The sequence below is a fragment of the Macaca fascicularis genome, chromosome 12 (genome assembly GCF_037993035.2).
Source record: "Macaca fascicularis isolate 582-1 chromosome 12, T2T-MFA8v1.1".
NCBI lineage: Eukaryota > Metazoa > Chordata > Mammalia > Primates > Cercopithecidae > Macaca > Macaca fascicularis.
The window spans coordinates 114,296,483-114,323,395 of record NC_088386.1 but is presented as its reverse complement, the minus strand read 5'-3'; the positions used below and the strand labels follow the sequence as shown (position 1 = coordinate 114,323,395).

At 57.8% G+C, this 26,913-nt stretch overlaps 2 protein-coding genes and 2 long non-coding RNA genes across 24 annotated transcripts in view; 2 read left to right on the top strand and 2 right to left on the bottom strand.

Annotated features, from left to right (window-relative positions):
• The first annotated feature begins 420 nt into the window (after positions 1-420).
• The window catches only part of LOC135966620 (uncharacterized), a 47,214-nt gene continuing 20,721 nt past the window's right edge, over positions 421-26,913 (top strand). Inside the window, exon 1 of the long non-coding RNA XR_012421486.1 lies at positions 421-544. This is a non-coding gene — a long non-coding RNA (uncharacterized lncRNA). The remainder of the gene's footprint in view (positions 545-26,913) is intronic.
• CTDSP1 (CTD small phosphatase 1) lies at positions 1,415-8,629 on the bottom strand. 6 transcript variants are annotated; one of them, XM_015432776.4, is made up of 7 exons: positions 7,842-8,629; positions 5,625-5,773; positions 5,128-5,232; positions 4,938-4,994; positions 4,224-4,316; positions 3,934-4,119; positions 1,415-3,054 (listed from the first exon to the last, which is right to left on the bottom strand). In XM_015432776.4, the coding sequence occupies exons 1-7, from the start codon at positions 7,933-7,935 to the stop codon at positions 2,926-2,928; spliced, it is 813 nt and encodes a 270-aa protein (XP_015288262.2). In that variant the 5' UTR covers positions 7,936-8,629; the 3' UTR covers positions 1,415-2,925. The 6 variants fall into 6 exon arrangements, with proteins under 6 accessions (XP_015288262.2, XP_015288263.2, XP_073866246.1 ...); XM_015432777.4 differs by having other exon boundaries at positions 5,128-5,229; XM_074010145.1 differs by lacking the exon at positions 7,842-8,629 and adding an exon at positions 6,965-7,327.
• LOC141408227 (uncharacterized) lies at positions 9,441-9,705 on the top strand. The gene is made up of 2 exons (XR_012421490.1): positions 9,441-9,515; positions 9,623-9,705. It is a non-coding gene; the product is annotated as an uncharacterized lncRNA (long non-coding RNA).
• On the bottom strand, positions 11,539-26,766 carry SLC11A1 (solute carrier family 11 member 1). 16 transcript variants are annotated; one of them, XR_012421477.1, is made up of 15 exons: positions 26,604-26,766; positions 25,885-26,018; positions 24,513-24,635; positions 23,615-23,734; positions 22,153-22,259; positions 21,656-21,726; positions 21,260-21,327; positions 20,937-21,092; positions 18,533-18,691; positions 16,648-16,737; positions 16,418-16,537; positions 14,793-14,982; positions 13,065-13,237; positions 12,534-12,687; positions 11,539-12,394 (listed from the first exon to the last, which is right to left on the bottom strand). XR_012421477.1 is itself a non-coding variant. In XM_005574273.5 (15 exons), the coding sequence occupies exons 1-15, from the start codon at positions 26,608-26,610 to the stop codon at positions 12,284-12,286; spliced, it is 1,644 nt and encodes a 547-aa protein (XP_005574330.2). In that variant the 5' UTR covers positions 26,611-26,766; the 3' UTR covers positions 11,539-12,283. The 16 variants fall into 16 exon arrangements, 6 of the variants coding, with proteins under 6 accessions (XP_005574330.2, XP_005574331.2, XP_065382164.1 ...); XR_012421475.1 differs by having other exon boundaries at positions 13,129-13,237; XR_012421476.1 differs by having other exon boundaries at positions 13,065-13,202.

Genomic DNA, 26,913 nt, shown 5'->3' with positions numbered 1-26,913 from the left:
GTGATCATCTGTTCACGTTTCTTTCTCTCCACCCTACGGTGTGAGTTCCCTGAGAGCAGAGGCATAGCCTGGTCCTGGCACGGTGCCTGGCACACAGTACGCACCTGATACATGTGATTGACTTGAACTTCATGTGGCTAGAGGGTGTGTAGGTAGGTGGTGGTGGAGGGGAAGGCTCACTGTGGTCTCAAAGTCTGGAGCTCCTTTGCGTGTTTATCTGGTCTCTGCGATGCAAATCTGGCAGGATCAGTGTTTGCATGGAGAGCAGAAAATAAGAGCAGGACCGGAGGATGAGGGCAGAGACCGGAGAGGACTGGGTATTTATCTAGCCAAGGGCTCTAGTGATCCAGCCCAGGCCAAAACTGAGACTAGGGTAACTGCAGGTTTCTTCAGGTAGGTGCTTATTGGATCTTTTCTACCAGAGAAAAGCAGTGGAAGGAGGACAAAGGACGGTTTCACACAGCGCTGACTCCTCGTCACACAGACTTGGGGACCGATCAGCGTCTGGGGCACCAAGAGGCAGTCTGGGGGCTGGATTCACGAGGTAAGGTGTTGAGCAGACGGGACAGGGAGGTGGAGCAGGGGCGCAGGCACCAACACTTGAGAGAGGCACTTCCCCCTTCTTCCCTGGGTGTGTGCAGTGGCGGCTCCAGAAACGCCCCACCCCTGGGAAAGGGGCGAGTGAGGCTGGCCCCATCTTTCCAGCCCCCGGCGAGCTCCAGCGTCCGCGAGGACAGGGAGGCCTCTAGCGGCTGGCGAGGGAAGCAGGCAAAGGCCGGCTGCGGAGGGCGGGAGGGCATTTCCTGCCCGGGCCTGGGGCCGCGCGCTTTCGCAAAGGAAGTGCCTCCGGGACGCAGGGCGGGGCGGGAAGTGGGGCGGGGGCGCGGCCAATGGCAGCTCAGAAGCCGCAGAGGGGCGGGGCGGGCCTAGCCCCGGCGCCGACCCCACCCAGGCTGCCCCGCAGAGCTAGGCGCCGAAGCCCGCCGCACCCAAGCCACTGGAGCTTCCACCCCGAGCCTCGCCCCGCTCCCCGCCTCTGCCTTCGGGGCCGCACAAGCCCTGCCCCTGCCGCTCCAGGGCAGAGGCCGCGCCCCCTTCCCCGCCGCATTCCAGGGCTGCCCCTCCCCAGGCCTTCGAATTTTGCTTACCAGCTAGCAGTATCCCGTTGTGTGTCCAGGCATTTAATTAGTCCTGCCAAGAGGGTACATCTCCATTTTGCAGACCACATCCCCGAGGCGGGGAGAGGTAGAACACAGCCTGGAGGCTCAAATTTGTGCTCTGACGCTGCCCATTCCCACCTGAAGTGTCGAGGGACGGGCAGCCCCTCCAGGTGTGCTGAAGCGGGGGTCCCACGGCAGGTGCAAGGCCCACACCCCACTTGCTTAAGTACCCCGCAATAACCACAGAAACAAGATGGGGGTCTGGCTTTCTCTTTAGTTCTCATTACACTGGGGCTCTGTCAAAAGAGAAGGCACTTAAATGGGAAGGCCACCTGATGCAGGCCAACCATACTCGCCCCCCCACCTGCTCTGGGGTAAGGGGGCACAACGACATCGCCATTTGACATCCCCCTTGGCACTGGTATGTGGGTCCCCTTAACCGTTAGACCCGGGGGGAGCCCAAGGCCTTGACCTCCGGAATTGCCATGTTAGGAGGAGGGGCTTCAGAAACAAGAGTCGGAAGGCAGGATATCCTGGGAGCTGCCCCCAGCCAGCAGGGGGCTGTAGGGGATGGGTTGGCACAGGGGAGGGGGACAGCTTGGTCGGGCTCCCTGGAGATCCCCAAACCCCACAAAAGGTCCCACCTCCTACAGATCCCGCAAAGGCACCGGTGAAGTCGGGTGGGTGAAGAGGCACTGATGAGCTGGCGTAGAGACCCCCCCACACACACACTTAGCTGGTGTGCCTAGCATAATGCTGGGCACAGAAGGTGCTCAAGAAATGCTTTTTTGAATGAATGAACGGAGCAAAGGGATGTGAGGGACAGAGGACAGGGCCTGGGGCCCCTTGGCCCAGCTTGTTCCATTCAGAAAATAGTTTAAAAAAATGTAAAAATCCTTTCCCTCCCTCCCCCCAACGTCTGGGCCCAGGAAAGGGGCAAGGGAGGGGTGTCTCTACCCTGACCCTTCCCTCTCTCCTTCCCCTAAAAATCTATATACACATGTACATATTTATATGGCACCACAAGGGGGGTCTTGCCTATGCCCCCACACTCAGAGCTGGGGGAGCCAAGCCCCAGGGCTGGTTAAGGCAAAAGTCTGAGGTCGTTGCTTGGATGATGCAGGGAGCAGCCCTCAGCTGTTGGCCCTGGAGAAGCTGTACTGTGGGGCCTGAAGGACAGACTCCTGCTGCCTTCCCCAGTGGTAACAGACCTTCTCCCCTCCCTCCAAGGCAGAGGCAGAGGTTGGTAGGGGCCCTCTCAGTCCCAAGAGAGGAGGTGGGGCAGGGGGAGGGGCTGGTTCTCCCCTCCCAGCCTAGAGCTGTGCCCCTGGGAAAGCTGGGCGGGGAAGAGGGGGCTCTATGCAAGGCACTTGATGTTCACCATTCCCAGACTGGGGGTCCAAGGCAGGAACCCTGCCTCCAGGAAGCAGAACCGGAAGGGGCCAAGGGGCCCGATTTGGCAGCAGAGAAACATGGCAGCATGGACACAGACAGAAAAAGGGAGCAGCAGGCAGGGCCCCTCAGGTCCCCTGAGAATGGGGGAGGAGGTTCGAAGGCACTGACATGGGGCCTGGGGCTCACAGTCCTCAGTGCAGCCTGCTGCCCCTGCACCGCCTGGCGAGGCTGGTGGGGGAGACGCCCGCTTCCCCATGGCACTGAGTGTGGCGGTGGCCCGTGGGTTTTCCTAACAAAGGCCTGGGCAGTCTTCCTGGGAGGAGGTGTGGGTGTCATTGGTCAGGGGCAGGTCCTGGCCCCATCACCCTCACTAGCTCCCTGGCCGTGGCTGCCTGAGCACTGAGTACACGTCGTCCACGCGGCTGAGTTGCTCGAAGAAGGGGAGGAGGTCGTGGAGCTCTGTGTCACTCATGTTGTCAAACCACGAGGCCACTGGTACCTGGGGAAGTGGGTGTAGGAAGGTGAGGGGGGCAGGTGGTCCTGAGTGCAGAATTTCCAGGCCAGCCCTATGTAGCTACTACTCAGATCATGAAGTTTCTGAAAACCCCTCACCCATAGTGTTCAAACTTTTTTGACAGCAACCCCCAGAAAAACACATTTATAAACCTAACAATGCCAAAGCTTCACAATTCTTAACCTTATTTGTGCAAAGCACTCGGATACTTTTTTTTTTTTGAGGCAGGGTCTTGCTCTGTTGCCCAGGCTGGAGTTCAGTGGTGCAATCTTGGCTCACCACAGCCTCTGCCTCCAGGGCTCAAGTGATACTCCTACCTCAGCCTTCTGCATAGCTGGGACTCCAGGCATGCATCACCATGCCTGGCTAGTTTTTGTATTTTTTGTAGACATAAGGTTTCACCATGTTGCCGAGGCTGGTCTTGAACTGCTGGGCTCAGCTACCTGCTCACCTCAGCTTCCCAAAGTGCTGGGATTACAGGCATGAGCCACTGCACCCGACGGGATATTTTCTATTCGATTTCATTTTATTAAAATTCCCGATCAGGACCCACTAAATTAATTATGTGAGCCATCAGTAGGTCACAACTGGCAGTTGGAAAAGTTGAAACTTTCCAAACTCGGTTGCCCTTTTGGGGCCCCTGTGCATGGCAGATGCTCTGCTGTGTGTGAGGGGAAAGGACCACATGGCTGCAGGGCAGGTGGACGAGGGCAGTGGGCAGCAGGCACAGGCAACTGAATGCAGGAAGGACTGGGAGGGCACCCACCCCCCAAATGGGAATCCGGGAGGTCAAGGTGGCCTGAATGGACTGACCCCTTCCTGGGCCTCAGCTCCTGTCCCAGTCCCAGTCCAGCCCACACTCACGGCATTGTCCGGATGGAAGACATAGGAGGCAGGCGAGTTGTCCAGGATGAGCACCCGCCGCAGGTCTCGGCCCAACCGGCTCAGGTCCTTCACATAATTCCCCCGGTGGAAGACACAGGACTCTCGAAACAGCCGGGCCCGGAAGGCCCCCCATTTGTCCAGCAGGTCAGCTACTGGGTCTGCATACTGGGAGCAAGAGGTGGGTCATCCTGGGGCCTGCAGGTTCATTGGGCTGCATGTGGGAGGTGGGTGGGAGAGTACGGTTGCCCCAGGACCCCTGTGGGGCTCACCTTGGCGAGGCTGGCGGTGAATAGCACACATTCAAAGAGCTCGCCCATTCGCTGCAGGAACTCATCCACATGAGGCCGCTTCAACACGTAGACCTGGGGGGCGGACCAGTGAGGCGGCTGCGGGCCAGTGGGGCAGTGTGGAGGTGGCCAAGGGCTGGTAGGGCATGGGCCAGGGAGGCAGAGGCGCACAGGAAGGAGGCTGGGCCTGCAGGCTCCACTTGGCCAGCTACCCTGACCACTGCTGGGAAACTGCCACCCCCCACCCCAAAAACGATCAAAACTTCTACTCCACTGGCCAGTCCTACCTCATGAGGTCACTAATTCCCAGTCCCTTCCCCTGCCTCAGCCTAGTGTAGGAGTCCAGGGGCAGCCCCCTCACCCCAAGGCTGCAGGGCACCGGTCCCCGAGCCAAGTAATGGAGAACAGGCTGGACAGCACACAACCTATCCTGAATTACTTGAACTGGGTCCCGGGCAGGGTGGGGCGAGGGGGCACAGCATGGGGGAGCCTAGAGGAGGAGCCCACTCGGCAGGCCTGGAGTCAGCACAAGCCCCTGAGGTTCTGTGTGACTTTGGGGCAAGTCTCATGCCCTCTCTGGGTCTCTGACATTCCACATGTATGCAATTCCCATCCGAGGCGCTCCAGATTGGTAGGAAGAACCTAGGGTCTGGGAGGCAGATGCCAAGCCCACCACTGCCTCTTCCTGGCCCTCACCTGGTGGACCACCCCATCAATCTCCACAGGGATGATGAAGTCCGCGTTGTTCACTGGCTGTGGGGGGAAAAGAGCTGCTGGAGTTAAGAGGAGGAGCCCCAGGGCATGGGGCCCAGCACACACCTCCCTCCCAGGCCAGGGTGGGGGACCCCTCCAAGACCCAGGCTGAGGACCGTTGAGCAGGGCCCACCTTGAAGGAGCTGTGCACCAGGGTCTCGTCCAGGTCGATGACCACGCAGATCTTGTCTGAGTCCTGGGCCTTGGCCGCAGGGAGCAGGTATTGGACTGGGGTCTGCTATAGGGAGGGCGAGGCTGGCTGGGGTGCCTCTCTCCAGGCCCATCCTTCCTCCCATGTAGGCTTCTCCCCCTAGACCTCTCCAGAGGAACCCCGGGCCCAGAGGACAGATATTTCCCCCTTCCCAGCTTTGCCCCTGCCAGCTCTGGGGCTTGGGTAGGCCTCCTGGTTCTCTGAGACCTCTCTGAAAACCAAGGTAGAAAATAGCTTCCACTTAGAGAATTCAGTCTCCCCACAGTAGGCAAGGCCTGGCAGGGGAGGTTGCCACCCACCTGCTCTTCACCTTGCAGGTCTACAAGTCCATCCTGAAAAGCTCAGTTAGGAGCCCCTTCCCCTAAAACCCTGAATACTTAGTCCAGGTGCTCACGCGGCCCCACCTGGCCCCCACACACCTTGGGGATGGCGCCATTCTCCTCAACAAGCAGGGGCGCCCCGCTGTGGGCAGGCAGAGCCTCCCCATCATCCCGGCAGACACAGCAGAAGAGTGAGTGGAGGATGCCCCGGCTTCGGGGCTTCTGGGAAGCTGCTGACTTCTGGTCACCTGAAGTAGGGAGGCCCAAGTTGGGGGCTCGGTGCACACTGGCCTGCAGAATCCTGCATGTGTGCCCAGGCATGAACCCCTGAGCTGGGAGGATCTTGCCGTGGCCCCTTCATCGAGGGAGACACACGAAGGCAGATCCTGACTTTCTCTGAAATGCCCCTGTCAAGGCCCCACAATCTGCTCCAAGGCTCCTGCAGGTCCCTGACAAATAGAGACCTATCAGATATTAAGGTGCCCACATAGGGAGTGCGTGGCCTGGAGAAGGGGGTCCTGGGGTGCTCTCTCCCTGCATCTCACAGCCTCCATGACTGCTAATGATCAGCCCCACTGGGGTGCCTCCTGACCCCACCTTACCTGAGCACCCCTGCCCAGGAGAGCCAGGGCTTGGGACCCACGGCAGTCTGCCCCTGCCCTCTCTCCATCCTCTCCACCCCCATTGGTACAAAGTCCTCACTGCGGCTGGGCCCAGAGGCAGGGGTGCAGTCCTTCGGACTAGGGCCAATGTCCAGTGGCCATCTGTTTGCCCCACCCTGCCCAAACCTCCGACCTGGAGCCCAGGAGCGGCGGCCTGATTAACAGACACCCCTCCCACCCCATCCCCCTTCGGCCCCCTACAACTAGCCTTTCCACCTTGCCCTCAGCTCCAGGGCAGCCAGGCCCAGGCGACGGTGGGCAGACCTGGGGGCAGCGTCCACGTCCTGAGATCCACACGGGGAAGAGGACGGGCAGACCCCCACCCCGGCCCAGCCACGCGCGAGGAGGTGGGGGCGCGCAGCAGCTAGGCTTCGCGGGGTGGTGCGTGCCCACTAGGCGCACGACTCTCCCCGCGGGCGCCAGGCAACTCTTGGAAGTGCTGACCGTCCTCTCTGTGTCTCCGAGGGGCTCGGCGCCTCCACGCGTGACGCGAAGTTTGTGGGAACGTGGCTGTGTGTTGGCGGGAGATCCCTCCAAGCCTCCCTAGCCCGCTGTCACCTCGGCGCCCCCTCCCAAGACCAAGACCCTACGGAACCGCAGCCAAGGGAGGGGGTGGGGCGGAGTCTCAGCGGGTGGCCCTTAGGCACCCTCCTTAGCTCCCCCATCTCCCAGCCCCATTGGCGCCAATGGGGGGGGGGGGGCGCCCATGCACCACGCAATGCCAGCCAGGAAGCCCCCGAAGGAGTTCCTTCTCTACTTCTGCCTCAGTTTCCTCACCTCGAGCGGACGGGAGCGCCCCAAAGGCGCCAGGCCCCGCCCCGCGTCTCTGAGTCTCCTTTGAGTTCAAACTCTCTCCCCGCTCCCTCTCGGGCTGGGAGCTTCGGGCACGGCTGAGGCGGCCGCCCGGGGCGGCGGCGGCGGCTCCTCTGGGGAAGATCCCGGCCACTCCTCTCCTCCCACGGCGCCCCGACTTCGGCCCCCTCCCCGCAGCCCCGGTACCTTTGCCCCGCAGCGGGCCCCGAGCCTCCTCCTTGCTGATCTGAGTAATGACGGCCGAGCTGTCCATGGGGCCGGGCGCGCTCCGCTCCGGCCAGACTCTGGCCCGGGCGCCCGGCCTCCCCCCCGGCTGGGGCCGGAATCGGGGCGCGGGGGGGAGGGGAGGGGTGGGAGGGAGGGATCCCCGCGAGCTTCGGAGGGGAGGGGAGCCAGGTTCTAGGGGGGAGGGGGAGGGAGGGGGCGCGGAGGAAACTTTGTTACAACATGGAGTTTCCTCCCCGCGAGGCGGATGCAAACATGGAACCCAGGCGCCGTTTCAAGGCTCCCCCTTAAAAGGGCAACGGCTTCGGCGTGACCTGGACTCGGCTGCGGCTTTCGCCACTTCTGGGACCGACGCGGCTAGGCGGACTGGGAGGCGGGCCGGGCCGGGTTCCTGCCGCGCTCCAGGGGGCGTCGCCTCCCTTCCTGCCGCCCGCCGGCGGGGCTGAGCCTCTGCGGCTGCGTGGCAGGCTCGGCACCCGGCTCACCGTTCCAGGCCGCCGAGCGCCCTGGGCCAAGGCCCGCCCGCGCGGAGCGCCCACGCCCGGGAGTGCACGAGTGCGGCGCGGCTCCACCTCTGCGTTTTCTGAGGACTCGGGACTGGAGGCTTCTTGGTTACCTCGTTGACGACTTGGGGATAGCGCTACCTCATCTGTAAAATGGGTCTTCTCTCCTGTCTGGTGGTCGCAAAGGTCACTTCGCAAGGGCGTCATGAGCCAGCGAAGGCGCTGCTGGCTTGAAACAGCTGTGCAAACCTCAGAATCACGGTCTTGACTAGGACGGTCACCGTCCCCCGCAGCCCCTGGGCAAGGTGCCCCTGGTCTGTAGGGCGTGAAATTTCAATTCCCTGCCCTGGGAAGTCCCCTGCCGACCTCTCCCCACGGCCCCACGCGGGGCCCCGCACGTCCACCCGCCGCGCACAGGCCACCACGCATTCCCGCCTGAAGAAGTTTTCGTATGCGCTGTTCTCTCCGCGTAGCCAAATTCCACCGACCTCGAGGAAATGCCACCTTCTCCAGGGGCCTTCCCAGGTCCCCTCCCCTGCCCGCGTTCGCCGGCCGCCCTTTGATTACTGGGGGTGCGGTGGGGGTCACTGGACTCGCTGCCGATCCCAGGAGCCCAGCACGGCGCCGCACGCGGTGGGCCCAAAGCCCGACCGTGGGGACCTCAAACCAGAGGCCCTCAAGGCTCGTTCCACCCGGCCTGTGGCGCAGTGCTAGGCACTTGGGAACGAAGGTCCCTGCCTTCCCGCGGGAAGCCCCTCCGTGGTGCGCGCCGTGGGTCTGCGGGTTGGTCTTTTCACTCGTCATTACTATTCTGTAAGTTCACCATTTAAAAACTAATAACGCCAAGCCCGACAAACACGCCTCGGCACTTCCTCCCCTCCCCGCTCTCCCGCGGGCCTCCGTGGCGGGGCGGGGCGGGCGCGTCCTGTCCCGTTCGGCCTCCGGGTGCGACGCGGCGCACGTCCGCCAGGCCCTGCCGAGGGGGAGCCGGGGAGGGGAGGCCCCGCGCGGGGGCCGGGAGGGGAAGGGAGGGGAGCGGCGCCTGCCATTAGGCGCGGCGGCTTCGTGCCCTGAGGCTGGGAGCAGGGGCGGGAGGGGACTGTCGGGGACTGATACCCCGGCCCCCGGGCTGGTTCCCTCGGCCCTCCTCCTGCTTCTGGGTAGCCCACGGGGCGGCCACCATTGCGCTTCACCGTGATCGCCACGCGCTGCTGGCGCTCTCCCAGGCCTGCTCTGGCTGCGCCCCCTAACCTCATTTACCCCTTAGAACGGCCTCCTTATCCCATTTCACAGATGAGGAAACTGAGCTTCAAGAAAGGAAGCGACGTTCCCCCGGTCTACCGGCGAGGGCAAAGGCGGGATTCCAGCTTGGGAGCGGGACATCTGTCTCCCCTGCGGTCCGGCCCCCTGGGTGGGGCCTCAGCTTTATCTCCGGATGCGGGGCCCTCATGACCCCAAAAGGAAGCGTGTGGCGAGGGACCGAGTGGAGTCGTGGCCTCGCCCTTGGCCTGGGTTGGGTGGCGCGCCTTCCTCTCCCTCTGTGAAGGGGGCTGGAACCTGGCCGGCTGTCCCCCCACCCACCATTCCCAGACGGGCCATCCTGAGCTCACGGGATTCCTCAGGAATGCCCCACCTCCTCCACCCCAACCTATCGCCACTTCAAGTCTTTGCCCGTGCTGGTCTTTTCCCAGGGAGACCTAACTCCTCCTCCCATGCTCCCAAGGCAGCAGAGGCAGCCGCGCCTTCTGCCTGGAGCCCTGGACTTCTCTCCCCACGCCTGGGGGCAGGTAGTTACGGAGTGACTCGAGAGGCCAGGATTGCGTGGGGGGAGGGGGTCCTTCGGGTGTCCTCCCTCGGGGGGTTGTCTACACCCAGCTGCTCTCTATCTCTACAGGTGGAGCTCGCTTTATGCACTCTATTTTTTGTCTGTTTTATCGATTCGCACCCCAGGAAAAATAAAATCATGGAGGCCACAAATCAGAAACGGGGAGGGGCAGGAACGGGATTCAGCAAGATGCTGTCTGGCACCTGTGGATTTGGAAGCGTCCCTCCCAACCCAGCCCTCAGCTTCCCCATCTGCCAAACGGGGCTGGTAAAAGCCCATCCCAGGGGGATGGGGGGAGCGGTGCAGAAAGTCGGGGTGCGCTCAGCAGGCTCCTGGGGAGTGCCGAATGCGACCACGCCCTCCCTGAGAGGCCTAAAGGGAGCCTCCAGAAGAGCAAATCTGCACCCCTCTTCCTGGAGGGTCGATTTGAGCCCGGGCTGGGAGAACCAGAGCTACAATGGGTGGAATGGGGGCAGCTCTAAGTAGACGCCTTCCAGTCTCCAAACGACTGACCTTGGCACGACCTCATCACTAGCCCTTTGCCCAGGCCCTGGGTAGCCCCTTAGCCGACCCTCCGTGTCTTCTTGACCAACCTGCCCATTCCTCTGCCGTCCCCCCATTCCTGCCCCACAAGATCTAAGACGTCCCCAGAAGGCTTCATGTCTTGGCAGATGTGCACAGACGTGTCCCCATGTTCCTGGCACTCTCATTCCTCCTGGACTGTCCTGTCAGCACTCCCCCCTACCCCTGACCCCCCTTCAGCAAGATTCAGTCCCCTTCCCAGGCCGGCCTCAGGGGCAGCGCCCTTCACCGCATCCTGCCCCAGAGACTTGTTTGCACAGCTGTCTCCCGCCACTGGAGTGTGGGGCCCTTGAGAGCTGACATCTTTAATTCGGAACTTTGCCTCCCTCCCCCACTTGTAACACAGGGCCTGGCACAGGACTGGCACTCAATGCCAAGTGAATTCACGAGAGGGGTGTGTAGGGGGTACAACTGGGGCACTTCCAGGAGGCCAAAGGATCTGGGAGATGCCTTTCTTCGCTACACGCCCCCCCATCTATCTTTTTCAGCTGGCATGGACTCATCTCCAGTGCCAACCCTAGAGGAGGCGGGCGGCCCTCTTGCCCAGGTACCCTCTGCAGCACTTGCCCAGGTCGCACAAGCCCGGTCCCATCACTTTTCTCTTTGAGGGACCCACTCGCATCGTTGCCCTTTTAAGAAAGAGGAAATTCTTCTCATAAACAAGCGTCCGGACCTGAGCGCGGAGACAGGCCGCCCGCCCTGCTGGGTCCCCGTGAAATCGGGGGTTCTTTCAGGTGCAACACCCGGCCCAGGTTCAACTCTGGGGAAAGGCCCGTTAGTGTCTCCTCGCTGCGGCTCTCCGCAGGTCCTGGGCTGGGGTCCGAGGGACCCGAGGAGGCTGGAGGAGGGACTTGGGGGAGCCTAGAAACAGCCTAGGGAGCGTCTGTAAAGTGCAGCCCCTGAATGGGGCGAAGGGGTGCTCAGTCGCTCCCTAAGGCAGAGGGGACTCCCCGCCCACACAGCTTCCCCCCGACCCAATCTCCCCAGAGGATTCTGGGGCCCCAGGGCGCGAGCCCCGAGCGCCACCCTCCCCCCGTCGTTCCGCCTGGCGGGGAGGGGGCGGGAGGGCCGGCGTCGGGACTGTCTCTGCCCCTAGGGGGAGCAGTCAGCGGAGAGGGAGCGCTAACGGCGCGGCGTGGGAGTCGCGGCCGCCGGGTCTCTTGAGGAAACAGCAAATAACTTGGCCCTCAGAGGCACGGGCTCTTGGGTTCCTTATGACCTGGTGCCTGACGGAGAAAGAAGCGCGCCTCTGTTTTACTGTCTGGAAAATGGGTTGCAGGCGGAACAGAAAGGCTGCGGCGAATAGGAGCGGACCAGACCCTGGCGTAGGGGTCTTCTAAATGTTTTAGAGACTCCGTGCCTTCCCGTTTCCCATTCCCTGCTCCTTTGGACGAGAAGGGAACTAGTATTTATGTAACTTTAATCAGGCCGGGTGCAGTGGCTCACGCCTCTAATTCCCAGCACTTTGGGAGGCGGAGGTGGGGGCGGGATCACTTGAATCCGGCAGTTCGAGACCAGTCTGGCCAGCATGGCAAACCCCGTCTCTACTAAAAATACAAAAATTAGCTGGGCGTGGTGGTGCGCGCCACTCCCGGGGCTGAAGCACGAGAATCAGTTGAACCCAGAAGGCGGAGGTTGCAATGAGTCAAGATTGCGCCACTGCACTCCAGCCTGGGACACAGAGGGAGACCCTTTCCCTGTCTCAAATAAATAAATAAACAAACAAACATACATTCATCAGACACTATTTCAAGCTCCAGTTTGGAGCCTGTGTGTCTTGCCCAAGTCCCCAAGTCCTTACCCTACCCGTCCTTGGGCTGGCAGGTCACGCCTGAAGGTGCTCAGTAAATACCTTTTGAAATGTTTTTTGTTTGTTTGTTTTTGTCCCCAGTGCCAGGCACTGTGTTAAAGTGCTCAACCTCCATAGCAAGGGTGGTGTTGTCTCTATTTTACAGATGAGGACACTGAGACCCAGAGGTTAATCACATGGCTGTGCTAGGAAATAGCAGATCCCTAAAGCCCCTAAAGCCCTAAAGGCAGGTCTCAGGAACTGTCCCACTCCATCCTGCTCCCTGCATGCGCCCCCTCCACATCCAGCAGGCCAGTCACGCCACGCATGCCACTCCCAGCCAGGCCCCGGGTGTGGGCCTAGGCAGAGGTCTCCCCTTTCTGGTCCTCTTCAAGGAGCCCATACAGGAAGTGGTGGTGGGAGCTGTGGGCCAGAAAGGTGGCTCCGTGGGCAAGGCAACAGGTCCAGACCTGGCAGAGGGGCGACCATGAGTTGGGGAGAGGCCAAGACCTCTGGGGAAGGCCCAATGTGTCCCCACAGACCCTCCCCATTGGTTGCCTCCCGTCCTCACCTCACCCATTCCCAAGGCATCCCCTGGCCCTACTGTACCAGGTAGGTGCTGAGACCCAGGTAGGCTGCGGCCAGCAGGGCTGCAAGGCCGAAGTAGGCAGGGTGGGGCAGGCTGGGCAGGTAGCTGACCACGAAGTAGAGGTTGATGGCGCAGACTAGCATCATGATGGAGGAGGTGACGACCTTGCTCAGCCTGGGGGACACGAGAGAGGCTCAGGACTGGCTGGCTGCAGCTGGACCACCTGCATCTACTTCTCTTCATCTCCCAGTGCCCACACTGGGGGTGGGGGTGGATACACAAAGGCCGCTTCTCTGGGCTGTGGGACCTGGAGCAGACAGACCACCTCCCCACCTCCTGCCTCCTGGGCCCTCCAGGCTACACACTGGCGGGATTTGGCAAGAGCTGAGTCTGAGGTGAGAGTGAGGAGCTCAAGCTCTAGAAACAGGCCTCCGCCCTGGATTCCAATCTTGGTTCCCCGACTTGCTAGCTGTGTGACCCTGGGCAAGTTCCTTAGCCTCTCTGAGCCTCTGTGGCTTCACTGGCATAATGGGGAGAATTGTAGCTCGTACCTCTGGGTGGCTGTGAGGATGAAATGCGGTGATGCAATCCAGCACTTGGGAAGGGGGTACTCACGGGCCATTGGCAAACTCCTGCATGAGGGCGGGCATGCTGGTGAACGTGAGGATGGGCAGCACGGCGAATGGGAGCTGGGGAGAGCAGCAGGAGCCTAGGCTGAGGAACCCTGCCTCAGAATATGGCAAGGGTGGGGACAAGATGGGCGTGGCTTGTCACCCTCTGGGTGGGTGTAAGCTCAACTGCCCTAACCACAGTGAGCCTACTTCCCCGTCTCCTGCCTTCTCAGGTTGTGGGCTCCCAGGCAGGAGAAAGTGTTTGGGGGCTCTGGCATCAGGTTGCTTCAGTTTGAATCCCAGCTCTGCCACTAGTAACTTAACTGAGCGCATCAGTTTTCCCATCTGTAAAATGGGATAATGAGCCTGGGCAACATACATAATGAGCTTTTCTCTCTACTTAAAAAAAAAAAAAAGGCCCGGTGCGGTGGCTCACGCCTGTAATCCCAGCACTTTGGGAGGCCGAGGCGGGCGGATCACAAGGTCAGGAGATCAAGACCATCCTGGCTAACACGGTAAAACCCCGTCTCTACTAAAAAAAAATACAAAAAAATGGCCGGGCGCGGTGGCTCAAGCCTGTAATCCCAGCACTTTGGGAGGCCGAGACGGGCGGATCACGAGGTCAGGAGATCGAGACCATCCTGGTTAACACGGTGAAACCCCGTCTCTACTAAAAAATACAAAAAACTAGCCGGCCGAGGTGGCGGACGCCTGTAGTCCCAGCTACTCGGGAGGCGGAGGCAGGAGAATGGCGTGAACCCGGGAGGCGGAGCTTGCAGTGAGCTGAGATCCGGCCACTGCACTCCAGCCTGGGTGACAGCGCGAGACTCCATCTCAAAAAAAAAAAAAAAATACAAAAAACTAGCCGGGCGTGGTGGCGGGCGCCTGTAGTCCCAGCTACTCGGGAGGCTGACGCAGGAGAATGGAGCTTGCAGTGAGCTGAGATCGTGCCACTGCACTCCAGCCTCGGCAACAGAGCGAGACTCTGTCTCAAAAAAAAAAAAAAAAAAAAAAATTAGACCTGCCACGGTGGCTCGCGCCTGTAATCCCTGCACTTTGGGAGGTCGAGGCAGGTGGATCACCTGAGGTCAGGAGTTTGAGACCATCCTGGCCAACATGATGAAACCCTGTCTCTACTAAAAATACAAAAAATTAGCTGGGTGTGATGGTGGGCGCTTGTAATCTCAGTTACTTAGGAGGCTGAGGCAGAAGAATCACTTGAACCTGGGAGGCAGAGGTTGCAGTGAGCCGAGATCTTACCACTGCAATCCAGCCTGGGTAACAAGAGTGAAACTCCATCTCAAAAAAAAAAAAAAAAAAAAAATTAGCTGGGTGTGATGGTGTGCACCTGTAGTCCCTGGTACTCAGGAGCCTGAGGTGGGAAGATTGCTAGAGCCTGGGAGGGCAAGCTGCAGGGAGCCATGATTGAACCACTGCACTCCAGCCTGGGTAACAGAGGGAGACCATCTGGGGCCGGGGGAGGGGGGAAGGATAATGGTGATTCCTACCCTCCTGCCCCCAGGGTGGCTGTGGGGACAATGGAAGCCTTGTAGGCAAGGTGTGCCTAGGACAGGGCCTGGCAGGCCCAGGCGAGGCTCAGCATGCGGGTTGCTGGAGGTCCTGTTTAGCTCAGCAGCGGGCAGGGCTGGTGGGTTTCGTGCATCTCACCAGCAGGCTCTGCAGCACGTTGAGCAGATCATTGAGGCCGGACAAGTCCCTCAGGTCCCGGAAGACAGCCACAAGCACGGTGGGCAGGATGGCGCAGGAGCGGGTGAGGAGGACTCGGGCGAAGCGTGACCACCGCAGCCTGAGGAATCCCTGGGGTGGGGGTGAGCTCCTTGGTGGGGAGTAGACAGGACTGGGGATTCCAGAGGAGAGATCCTCTGTAGTCCCTCAACTGATTTATCCCTGGGGGCATGCTTTGTTTTTCCACTGTTGAATTGGGGGCAGCTCTGTCCCTAGGCAGCAAGAGGGGGTGGGTGGGGAGAAATGGGGGGCTCCCATCCCATAGCTGGCTGCTGAAGACTAAACAGTTTGGGGGAAAAGGCTTCTGTTAGTCCTGGGTCTGCAGCTTCCGGCAAGTCGCCTCATCTGTCAGGATCTCAGTTTTCTCATCTGTAAAATGGGGCTTATAGTGTTGCCCTCTGGGCTACGTGAGGAAACAAAAGCTGGGTGGGGTGGCTCACGTCTGTAATCCCAGCACTTTGGGAAGCCAAGGCAGGAAGATCACTTGAGCCCAGGAGTTCAAGACCAGCCTGGGAAACATAGGAAGACCACATCTCTACAAATAACTTTAAAAATTAGCCCGGTGTGGTAGCATGAGCCTGTGGTCCCAGCGACTTGGGAGGCTGAGGATGAGGCTGCAGCGAGCTGTGATGGCACCATTGCACTTCAGCCTTAGCAACAGAGTGAAATCCTGTCTCAAAAAAGAAAGAAGTGCGGAGGGGAGGGGGGAAGAAAGAAAGAATGAAAAGAAAAGGCCGGGAGCAGTGGCTCACGTCTGTAATCCCAGTACTTTGGGAGGCCGAGGCAGATGGATCATTTGAGGTCAGGAGTTCAAGACCAGCTTGGCCAACATGGTGAAACCCCGGCTCTACTAAAAATACAAAAATTAGCCGGGCGTGGTGGCGCATGCCGATAATCCCAGCTACACGGGAGGCTGAGGCAGGAGAGCAGGAGAATGGCTTGAGCCTGGGAGGCAGAGGTTGCAGTGAGCCTAGATTGAGCCACTGCACTCCAGTCTGGGTGACAGAGTGAGAGCCTATCTCAAAAAAAAAAAAAAAAAAAAAAAAAGAAAAGAAAAAGAAAAAGAAAAGAAAAGAAAAAAAGAAAAGGCCAGGCTCAGTGGCTCACACCTGTAATCCCAGCACTTTGGGAGGCCAAGGCGGGCGGATCACGAGGTCAAGAGCTTGAGACCAGCCTGGCCAACACAGTGAAACTCCGTCTCTACTAACAATACAAAAATTAGCCAGGCGTGGTGGCAAGTGCCTGAAATCCCAGCTACTAAGGAGGCTGAGGCAGGAGAAGCTTGAACCTGGGAGGGGGAGGTTGCAGTGAGCCGAGATCGCACCACTGCACTCCAGCCTGGGAGACAAGAGCGAGACTCCGTCTCAACAACAACAACAACAACGACAAAAAAAAAAAAAAAAGAAGAAGGAAGAAAACAGAAAAGAAAGAAAAGAAAAAGGAACCACAAGGCCCGGCCCGGAGCCCTAGCCTCCAGTAGTGTGCCTGCTGGAGTGTCCAAAGTGTCCTTGGACCCCTTGCCCGCCCGGGACCGCCCCCTGCCCCACCTCCATCACGAACTGTCCCGCGTAGGTGCCCGTCATGGTGGAGCTCTGCCCGGCCGCCAGGAGACCTATGGCCCAGATGTAGAGGGCCGCGGGGCCGAACAGGCAGCCCAGAATCACGCCCTGCAGGGACGGAGTGTGGTCGGACCGGTGGCCCCGCCCTAGGCCCCGCCCCTCGGTGGGCGGGGCGGGCGCCTCTCTGGGCCTCGCCCTCCCCGCCCACCCTCGCTCACCCCCTGGTAAATGTCCACGGCCACGGTGGCGTTGTTCATGGGGAAGATCTTGGCGTAGTCGTGGAGGCTGCTGTTGGCACAGATGTTGAACTGCGGTACCAGGGCAGTAGAAGGAAGATGTGAGGAGCACGCTTAGCCTTGGGAAACTGGACTGCCTAGCCTTGACCAGGGTTCCAAAACTGGTGGCCCAAGGCTGAATGTGGCCAGACATATTTTGTTTGACTAACAAAATAAGTCGGGTTTTGTTTTGTTTTGCTTTTATGTTTTGTAGCGATGGGGGTCTTGTCATGTTGCCCAGGCTGGTCTTGAACTCCCAGGCTCAAGCGAGCCACCTGCCTCAGCCTCCCAAAGTGCTGGGATTACAGGCATGAGCCACCGCGCCCGGCGGGTTTTTTTTTTCTTTAATATGGATTTGTTGCCAACATTTAAAATTGAGAAGGCCTGGCATGAGAACCCAGTTTCCAGCTTTTTTGTTTGTTTTGTTTTTGTTTTTGTTTGAGACATAGCTTCGCTCTTGTTGCCCAGGCTGGAGAGCAATGGTGCAATCTTGGCTCACTGCAACCTCCGCCTCCTGGGTTCAAGCGATTCTCCTGCCTCAGCCTCCCCAAGTAGCTGGGATTACAGGCATGCGCCACCACCCCAGCTAAGTTTGTATTTTTTTTAGTAGAGACGGGGTTTCTCCACGTTGGTCAGGCTGGTCTTGAACTCCTGACCTCAGGTGATCCGTCCGCCTCAGCCTCCCAAAGTGCTGGGATTGCAGGCATGAGCCACCGCCCCCGGACTGTTTCCAGCTTCTTTTATGTTCATAAGAGCTGGCATCAGCACAGAGACAGCTGGCTGCCATGCCCGCCTCACACTGTCCACTTCCCACAGCTCTGCGCCTGTCTGATCTTGAAGACAAGGGTTTGCAACCCCGATGTTGATCTCCCTCCTTGTACCAAGGAACAGAGTGAGACCCAGGGAGGAGTATGACCTCCCAAGGTCACAGAGCAAGGCAGTGGCAGTGCCCAGGTCCTTGGAGGCCTGGCCACACCTTCTCCCACAGGGCTTAGCATTCAGGAAGCCCCCAACCCTGACTGCAGTTGTTAGAGCCTCATGACTGAGATCCACTCAGAAGGGGAGGCAGACACAGGTCCCAGATCCCAGAGAGTCAGGGAGGAATCGCCTAGCTCCTTTTCCAGTATTAGCACAAATGTCACCTCTTCCAAGAGCCTTTCCTGACCACCTGGGCTAATGCAGACCCCACTCCCATACCCCCAACTATGCTTCTTCACCCCCTTTATTTCTTCCCACTCTGCACTACCCTTCGGGATTCATTCCTGTCTGCTCACCTCGCTCCCCATTTAAGCTGCAGAGAACTGGGTCTTTGTAGCATTGACTGCTGTATCCCCAGAGTCTAGGACGTGCTTGGTACATAACAAATGCTCAGCCGGGCATGGTGGCTCACACCTGTAATCCCAGCACTTTGGGAGGCCAAGGCAGGCAGATCACAAGGTCAGGAAATTGAGACCATCCAGGCTAACACGGCGAAACCCCGTCTCTACTAAAAGTACAAAAAATCAGCTGGGCATGGTGGCGGGCGTCTGTAGTCTCAGCTACTTGAGAGGCTGAAGTAGAAGAATGGTGTGAACCCAGGAGGTGAAGCTTGCAGTGAGCCGAGATCGTGCCACTGCACTCCAGCCTGGGCAACAGTGCAAGGCTCCATCTCAAAAACAAACAAACAAATGCTCGATGATTATTTGCTGAATGAATGATATCTGCCAACAGGGAAGATTATCAGGGCAGAGACTCAGAAGGGCTCAGCTGCATTGCCTAGGGTCCTCGGCAAGGCTTACAGGACATAAGTACGCGTGTGGCCTCAGGTGCAGGGGAAAGTGTGTCTCACCGCAGCCTGGTTGGTTTGCTGGTAGAAGGCCTGCCCAAAGACAGCCATGACAAAGAGGTTGATGATAAAGGAGACGGACAGGGCGATGGTGGCCTCAATCAGGAAGTACATGTTGGCTTCTCTGATGTCCACTCGGCGGGTTCGGTCTATCTCTCGAGACTACAAAAGTCAAAGGGAGAGGGAAGTGCCAAAGTCCCTCAGAGTCACCACAGTGTCCCGCACCCTCACACTTCTATGTTCTCCCCAAAGCCCAATACCTTTTCAAGTCCCCTGCGTGGCAGTTTGGGACAGACTCAGGTCAGCCGATGGACTCCTACATCTCTGTTCTTGCCACAGCGGCCTGACCACTGCGAGCCACTTTGTGGGTGAAGCCACTTTTGTGGCCTTTGAGGTCCCTGGCTACCTCAGGTGCTGACACGCTCCTTCACTCACCTTTTTCCATCCTCAGACATGTCCGGCTTACTTTATTTTGTTTTTTAGAGACAGGTCTTGTTCTGTCACCCAGGCTGGAGTGCCGTGGTGCAATGCATGGCTCACTGCAGCCTCCAAATCATGGGCCCAAGTGATCCTCCTGCCCCAGCCTCCTGAGTAGCTGGGACCACAGACACACATCACCACAACTAATTTTTTATTTTTATTTTTGTTTATTTATTTTATTTTTTTTGAGACGGAGTCTCGCTCTGTCACCCAGGCTGGAGTGCAGTGGCCAGATCTCAGCTCACTGCAAGCTACGCCTCCCGGGTTTACGCCATTCTCCTGCCTCAGCCTCCCGAGTAGCTGGAACTACAGGCACCCGCCACCTCGCCCGGCTAGTTTTTTTTGTATTTTTTTAGTAGAAACGGGGTTTCACCGTGTTAGCCAGGATGGTCTCGATCTCCCGACCTCGTGATCCGCCCGTCTCGGCCTCCCAAAGTGCTGGGATTACAGGCTTGAGCCACCGCGCCCGGCCTAATTTTTTAATTTTCTGTAGAGACAGGGTCTTGCTGAAGCTAGTCTTGAACTCCTGGGCTCAAGCATTCTCCTGTCTTGGCCTCCTCGAGTGCTGAGATTACAGGTGTGAGCCACTGTTAGGCTGTTAGAGACCCAAGCCTTATTCATTTCTGCCCATGGCCTTTGCACTTGCTTTCCCTCTGCTTGTAATATCTTTTCCCTGATCTGCTTCCCCAACTTTCAGTCATTCTCTATCGTATTTCTCTGTTTTGTTTACTTCAGAGTCCCTTTCACAATTATTATTATTATTTTTTTTTTTGAGAGGGTCTCGCTGTGTCACTCAGGTTGAAGTGCAGTGGTGGGATCTCAGCTCACTGCAGCCTCGACCTCTGGGACTCAAGCCTCAACCTCCTGACTAACTAGGACTACAGGTGTGCACAACACCCAACTAATTTATTTTATTTATTTTTTATTTTTTGTTAGTAGAGACAGGGTTTCACCATGTTGCCCAGGCTGGTCTCAAAACTCCTGGGCTCAAGCAATCCACCTGCTTCCCAAAGTGTTGGGATTACAGACGTCAGCCACCTCGCCCAGCTCTACAGTTCTTTTTCTCTTTCTTCTTTTCTTTCTTTCTTTTTTTTTTTTTTTTTTTGAGATGGGAGTCTAGCTCTGTCACTCAGGCTGGAGTGCAATGGCATGATCTCCCCTCACTGCAACTTCCGCCTACTGGCTTCAAGCAATTCTCCTGCCTCAGCCTCCCCAGTAGCTGGGATTACAGGCACGCGCCGCCACTCCCGGCTAATTTTTTATATTTTTAGTAGAGACAGGATTTCACCATGTTGGCCAGGCTGGTCTCAAACTCCTGACCTCGTGATCCGCCCGCCTCGGCCTCCCGAAGTGCTGGGATTACAGGCGTGAACCACCGCGCCCGGCCTATAATTCTTTCCTTTGTTTGTTACTTGGCTTGTTGTCCGTCTACCCTACTAGCACGGAAACTCTAGAAGGGCAGGGGCCTTGACTGTCTGTTCCTCCCAGCGCACAGTAGACACTTTTTTTTTTTTTGAGACAGTCTCGCTCTGTCGCCAGGTTGGAGAGGTGCAGTGGCGGTGCAGTGGCGCGATCTCGGCTCATCGCAACCTCTGCCTCCCGGTTCAAGCGATTCTCCTGCCTCAGCCGGAGTCGCTGGGACTACAGGCGCGCGCCACCACGCCTAGCTAGTTTTCGTATTTTTAGTAGAGACGGGGTTTCGCCATGTTGGCCAGGATGGTCTCGATCTCTTGACCTCGTGATCCGCCCGCCTCGGCCTCCCAAAGTGCTGGGATTACAGGCGTGAGCCACCGCGTCCCGCCTGACCCTCAATTATTACAGGCTCCGAAAATCCTGACGGAAGGAAGGGGAGGGGCTCCAGGCTTGGAGGCGGGGCCAGCATGGCTCCGACTGAGTGGGGGTCTCCTTTGCCCTCCCCGCTGCTCACCTTGACCAGGGCCGAGTGCAGGTAGATGTTGTGGGGCATGATGATGGCGCCAACAATGCCCACCGCCTGCAGCAGCTCGGGGTGGCCGCAGCCCGGGCACGAGGGCAGGAGCAGGCCCCGAAGAAGCGCTCCCTGGTCAGGACGCGCCACCACATACTGCAGGGAGGAGCCTGGTCAGGACAAGCCCCGCCCCTCGCAACCACGCCGCGGTCATCATTTCTCAGCCTCCATCCCACCCCACCCCCACGCAGCTAGCGGCCAGAGGGAAGGGAGAGGAATAATCTTGGGGGGTCCGCAGGGGGGTTGCAGCACTGGCTTCCTACCTCATAGCCAAAGGTCAAGGCCATAATGGTTATAAGGAGTCCAAAAAAAGCTTCCAGCTTCCGCAACCCTACAGAGCAGAACAAACCAAACAAACCAACGAAAAAAATCTGTAACATCAACAATTCGTAATGGCTAATACTACGAGCGCTTTCAGGCACAGTGCCAAGTGCTTAACATTTGTTACCTCACTCAGTCTTCACAACCACCCTCTGATGTCTGTGCTATTATTTCCCCACGTTACAGGTGAAGAAAGGGATGTCCAAGTAACTTGCTAGAGGCCACCCAGGGAGAGTGAGGGAGCTCAGGTGCGCTCAGGCAGTTCGATGTCAGAGCCCTTCTCCCAGTAGAGCACCCTCACCACCACCACTCCCCTATGAGATGGGGTGTGCACCCACCATAGTTATCGAGGAAGAGGAAGAAGAAGGTGTCCACGATGGTGATGAGGACGCCACCCCAGAGTGGGATTCTGAAACCAGAGTGACCCGGGTCAGCCCAGCCTGGTCCAGGGGTCTGTAACTCCTAGGTAGCCTCAGGGCTGGAGACAGGAATCTGGTCTCCTGGGAGCAGGACCCTAAGTGCCCCCAGACAGCTAGGGCAAGGGGAGTGGGAGTGTGGCATAGAACAGTCGAGGCTGGGCAGAGCTAGAGGAGAGACCTGGCACCCGGCGCAGCAGGGAGTTTGGGGCTGCAATCCCAAAGTCCTGCATGACTCACATCTGTGTTACTTTAGACAAATCACTTTACATTTCTGGAAAATAGGGCAGCAGCCCTGCTTCAGAGGGGAGAGCAGGATAAAATAAACTCTGGGAGGGACTCGTTGAGGGGAGGGGACGGGAAGTAGCAGCAGCTGTTCTCGGCCTGGCCTGAAGAGTTGGGGTACACTGGGGCGGTACCGTCCAGCTGAGAGCAGATTGAATGCAATGGCCGTGCCGATGACTTCCTGCATGTCGGAGCCCACAATGGCTAGTTCGATGGTCAGCCAGAGGAGTGTGCGGGGCACCTATGGGGAGGAGATAATCCTGCATTAGGGGTGGGCCGGTTATTTGTCTGTTGTCTCAGACTACATTTACAAGACAGTCTTGCCAATTGGCTTCCTATATTATGTAGGAAGAGCTTACAGGAGATGGAAAGGCAGAGATAAACATTTTTTTTTTTTTTGAGATGAAATTTCGCTCTTGTTGCCCAGCCTGGAGTGCAATGGCACAATCTCAGCTCACCACACTCTCCCCCTCTCAGGTTCAAGCGATTCTCCTGCCTCAGCCTCCTGAGTAGCTGGGATTACAGGCATGCACCACCATGCCCGGCTAGTTTTGTATTTTTAGTAGAGACGGGATTTCTCCATGTTGGTCAGGCTGGTCTCGAACTCCCGACCTCAGGTGATCCACCCGCCTCGGCCTCCCAAAGTGCTGGGATTACAGGCGTGAGCCACCTCCCCTGGCTGAGATAAACCACTTTTTCCCCTGCTTCTTGTGGTATTTCTGGCAGTGGCACCAGGCAACCTGGGCTCTGGCAACACTAGTGGCCATTTCATCAACGTCAATAATGCTTTCAGGAGCTCAGCAGCAAAGGATGGCTCTGGGGCTTGTGCCAGGGGTGTAGCAGCTTTCTGATCTTTGGGTAACACCCTCTTCCCTTGCCCCCCAAGCCCTCCCAAACCTTTCAATCCCTGCATTCAATACCTTTGAAATGTCTAGTGCTATAATTTCTGTTTTCCAAACTGGACACTCACAACAGCCAAGTCCCCAGGGTCCACCCCAGCCAATGACCATTCCTGAGCTGATGCCTCCCATTTTTTGTCTTGGGCAAGTCACTTTCCCAAATTTTAATTGCCTCTTCTATGAAATGGCATGCCTCTCATGTCCCTCTAGACTGTGTGCTATCAGTTTGAGCCTCAGTTTTTTCACCTATCAAATGGAATTGGGGCCGGGTGCGGTGGCTCATGCCTGTAATCCCAGCACTTTGGGAGACTGAGGTGGGTGGATCATCTGAGGTCAGGAGTTTGAGACCAGCCTGGCCAACATGGTGAAACCCTGTTTCTACTAAAATTACAAAAATTAGCTGATCATGGTGGTGGGTGCCTGTAATCCCAGCTACTCGAGAGGCTGAGGCAGGAGAATTGCTTGAACCTGGGAGGTAGAGGTTGCAGTGAGTTGAGATCCCATCACTGCACTCCTGACTGGGCGACGGAGCAAGACTCCAACTGAAAAACAAACAAACAACAACAACAACAAAAAAAAACAAATAGACTTGGGACGCCCCATGTGAGATGATGTGCTTATTTGATCGTGGAAGCTGGAAATGGCTGTTTGGGGTTTGGGGCCAGTGGTTCTCCCTGTCCAGGCCCCCCAAGCTCACCTTAGGGTAGTAGAGATGGCAGACTTCACCCAAGTCCTTGCCTGTCACCACGCCCAGACGTGCAGCCAGTCGCTGGCAGAGCAAGCCCAACAACGTGGCCCAGAGCAGCACCCAGAGAAGCTGTGAGGAGGCAGGGAGAGGCCTTCAACCAGAGTGGCCAGCCTCAGAAAGCCCCTGAGTTCGTGGTACCCTCCAACCAAGGACACTCCTTAGGGAGGGGGTGGGAGAGATGGAGTCCCATCCTGGCAGGGTGCTGGTAGTTCACGCCTGTAATCCCAGCACTTTAAAAGGCTAAGGTGGGAGGATTGCTTTGAGTCCAGGAGTTCAAGACCAGCCTGAGCAACATAGTGAGACCCCCATCTCTAAATAAATAAATAAATTACGCCAGGCGAGGTGACTCACACCTGTAATCCCAGCACTTTGGGAGATGGGTGGATCACTTGAGGTCAGGAGTTCAAGACCAGTCTGGCCCACATAGTGAAACCCCGTCTCTACTAAACATACAAAAATTAGCCAGGCGTGGTGGCGGGCACTATTTGGGAGGCTGAGGCAGGAGAATCACTTGAACCCGGGAGGCAGAGGTTGCAGTGAGCCAAGATTGTGCCACTGCACTCCAGCCTGGGCGACAGAGTGAGACTCCATCTCAAAAAAATAAAATTAAATAAGTAAATAGTTTTTTTTTTTTTTTTTTTTTTAAAGAGAGGAGCCCAGTCCCCTACCCCCCACACAAATGTCCCACCTTCTGGTAGGATTGCCCTGGGGACCCTTTTCGGACCCATTTGTACTTAACACCAGCTCCCAGGCCACACTGGAGAAACATGGCCAGCAGGGGCCTTCAACACTTAGCCTGGTCACCTCCCTCTCGAACGTGTCCCCACTCAGGTCCCGACTTAGTTACTTTGAATCCCGCCACGGCGCCAGCCTGAAGATCTGACTCGATGTTTCCTGGGTCCAGGAAAGCAATGCTCATGAGGAAACCAGGCCCCGTGAAGGCCCATAGCTTCCGCAGGCTGAAGGTGCCCTGTGGGGGGTGGGAGGAGTAGAGTGAGGGGGTCCCATAGCTTCCGCAGGCTGAAGGTGCCCTGTCGGGGGTGGGAGGAGTAGAGTGAGGGGGTCCCATAGCTTCTGCAGGCTGAAGGTGCCCTGTGGGGGGTGGGAGGAGTAGAGTGAGGGGGTCCTGGGTATAGGGATGGTGGCAGTTCACCTTGGCCATCCCCTAGAGGAGCCCCAACAGGCTCGTCAGCCCAGCCCTGCCCTCCATGGCCCGTTCCTGGGTCTGCCACCCAGGGGATGGGGACGGCATGGGTGGAGGAAGCAGCATGCTCTGCTGAGTCACAGAGGATCTGCTTTCTGGATCTGCTAAGCTCAGCAGCCGGCTTGCACCTGAACTGCCTGCCCCTCTCAAGCCCTGACTTGTCAGGTCCTCAGAGACCCCACAGGGGGCTGTCTAAGGGGGTGAGGGGGCCAAGCCTCCCTGACCCAGCTCCTCCCTCCCCAGCCCCTTTTCCGACCACAGGGCCTCCTCTCTGTGGTCCACTGAGGTTATGATCCCCCACCCTGTTCCAGGGCATGGCCTATCGGCTTAGAAATCTGCTAAAGATATTGGAGGCTGGGAGCAGTGGTTAGCGCCTATAATCCCAGCACTTTGGAAGGCCGAGGTGGGCAGATTATTTGAACTCAGGAGTTTGAGACCAGCCTGGCCAACATGGTGAAAACCTGTCTCTACTAAAAATACAAAAATTAGCCTGGCATGGTGGTGCATGCCTGTAATCCCAGCTACTCGGGAGGCTGAGGCAGGAGAATCGCTTAAACTCAGGAGGCGGAGGTTGCAGTGAGCTGAGAGCATGCCATTGCACTGCAGCCTGGGCTACAGAGCAAGACTCCATCTCCAAAAAAAGAGAAGATACTGGAAATGCAGGTGACAACATCCTAGATGCTAGATGCCAGCCTGCAGCCTCCTTCACTTCTCCCTATGCCTTTCCTAAATGCTAAAACATGTCCTTAAGGCTCCAATCCCAATTCCCTCCAGGCCTCTTTTCCTTCATAGGAAAGCTGAGATTAATTGAGAAATTTTAGACAAATACTGAAGCACCCCAGCTAAGCCCTGGGGACGGAAGCAGGAAGGGGCAGTTGCCACTGTCCACCACTGCTGCTCAGACCTGGAAGGGACTTGTCACCCATGATCATAAGGAGACCCTATTCTCCAGCCCATGGGATCCCATAGGATCCTGTCAATCTTGCAAGCCCCCAGGAAGTTTCTAGCATCCCACCGGCTTTGTGTCTGGGATGGGGATCTTCTCACTCAGGTAGGTCTCTCTGGGAGGTGCTTGCTGTGGCCCTGGGCTGGTCGGGCTGGAGATGGAGCCATAGCTGGACCTGCTCAGCCTTTGGGGACCCTTGTCACCTGTTGGGGTACATGAAGCATGGTGAGTGTCCTGCCTCTTTCTGGTGGCCCAGAGTTAAACCCACCTGTTCCCTTGCTTCCTCCTCCCGGAAAAGTGGAAAAACTAAGGTCCCTGGCCCCCATCTTGGGTCTATCACCTCCACCTCTCAACCAAACATTCCAGATGTGTGGGACATGGCAGCTTCAGAATTACTGTCCTTTCATGTGAGGACAGATGCCCAGAGGCAGATCTCCTGCCACAGACAATGCAGAGAGACCCTAGGCTCGAAGAAGGGCAAGCTCAGGCCACATGTCTGCCCCTTGGCCGGACCCCTCACTTTCTCCGGCAGCCCAGAAAGCTCCAGGGGCTTTGATCCACAGACTTCAGTTAAAGGAAAAGTAGACCCCTTAGGGGTGTGAAGGACCCCAACCCAGTGAGATTGAGTCTGATGTCCAGAACTGTGTTCTAGACCAGGACTCTCACGGGAGACCAGAGGCTTCCACGGGGGACCAAGGGCTTTCTTGCTTCCTTAAGTCTCCACCAGCCTAGTGACCTCCTCCACTCCACCCCCAAATCAGGCTCTGTCCCCAGGGGCCACTACTCACCTGTCATTGGAATGCCGAATTCAGGTACTCTGGGAGTGCGAGCAGTGCTCTGGGCAGCTCCTCAGCTTGCACCCCGTCTCTGGGCACTGGTGCAAGTGAGTGTGTGAGCCCACGCCCTGTTACCCATCCGTAGCTGAGCGTCCTGCCTCTTACATCAACATTCGTTTCGCATCGGCCAATTCACACATACACATAACATGGGGCGTTGTGAAACATTTTCCAAAGGCAGAAGTGGCCAGCCCTGGCGGAAGGGTCTGGTTACCCATGGAGTGGACCTTTGTTCCCCTCCCAGCCTGCCCTGTGCCCCACA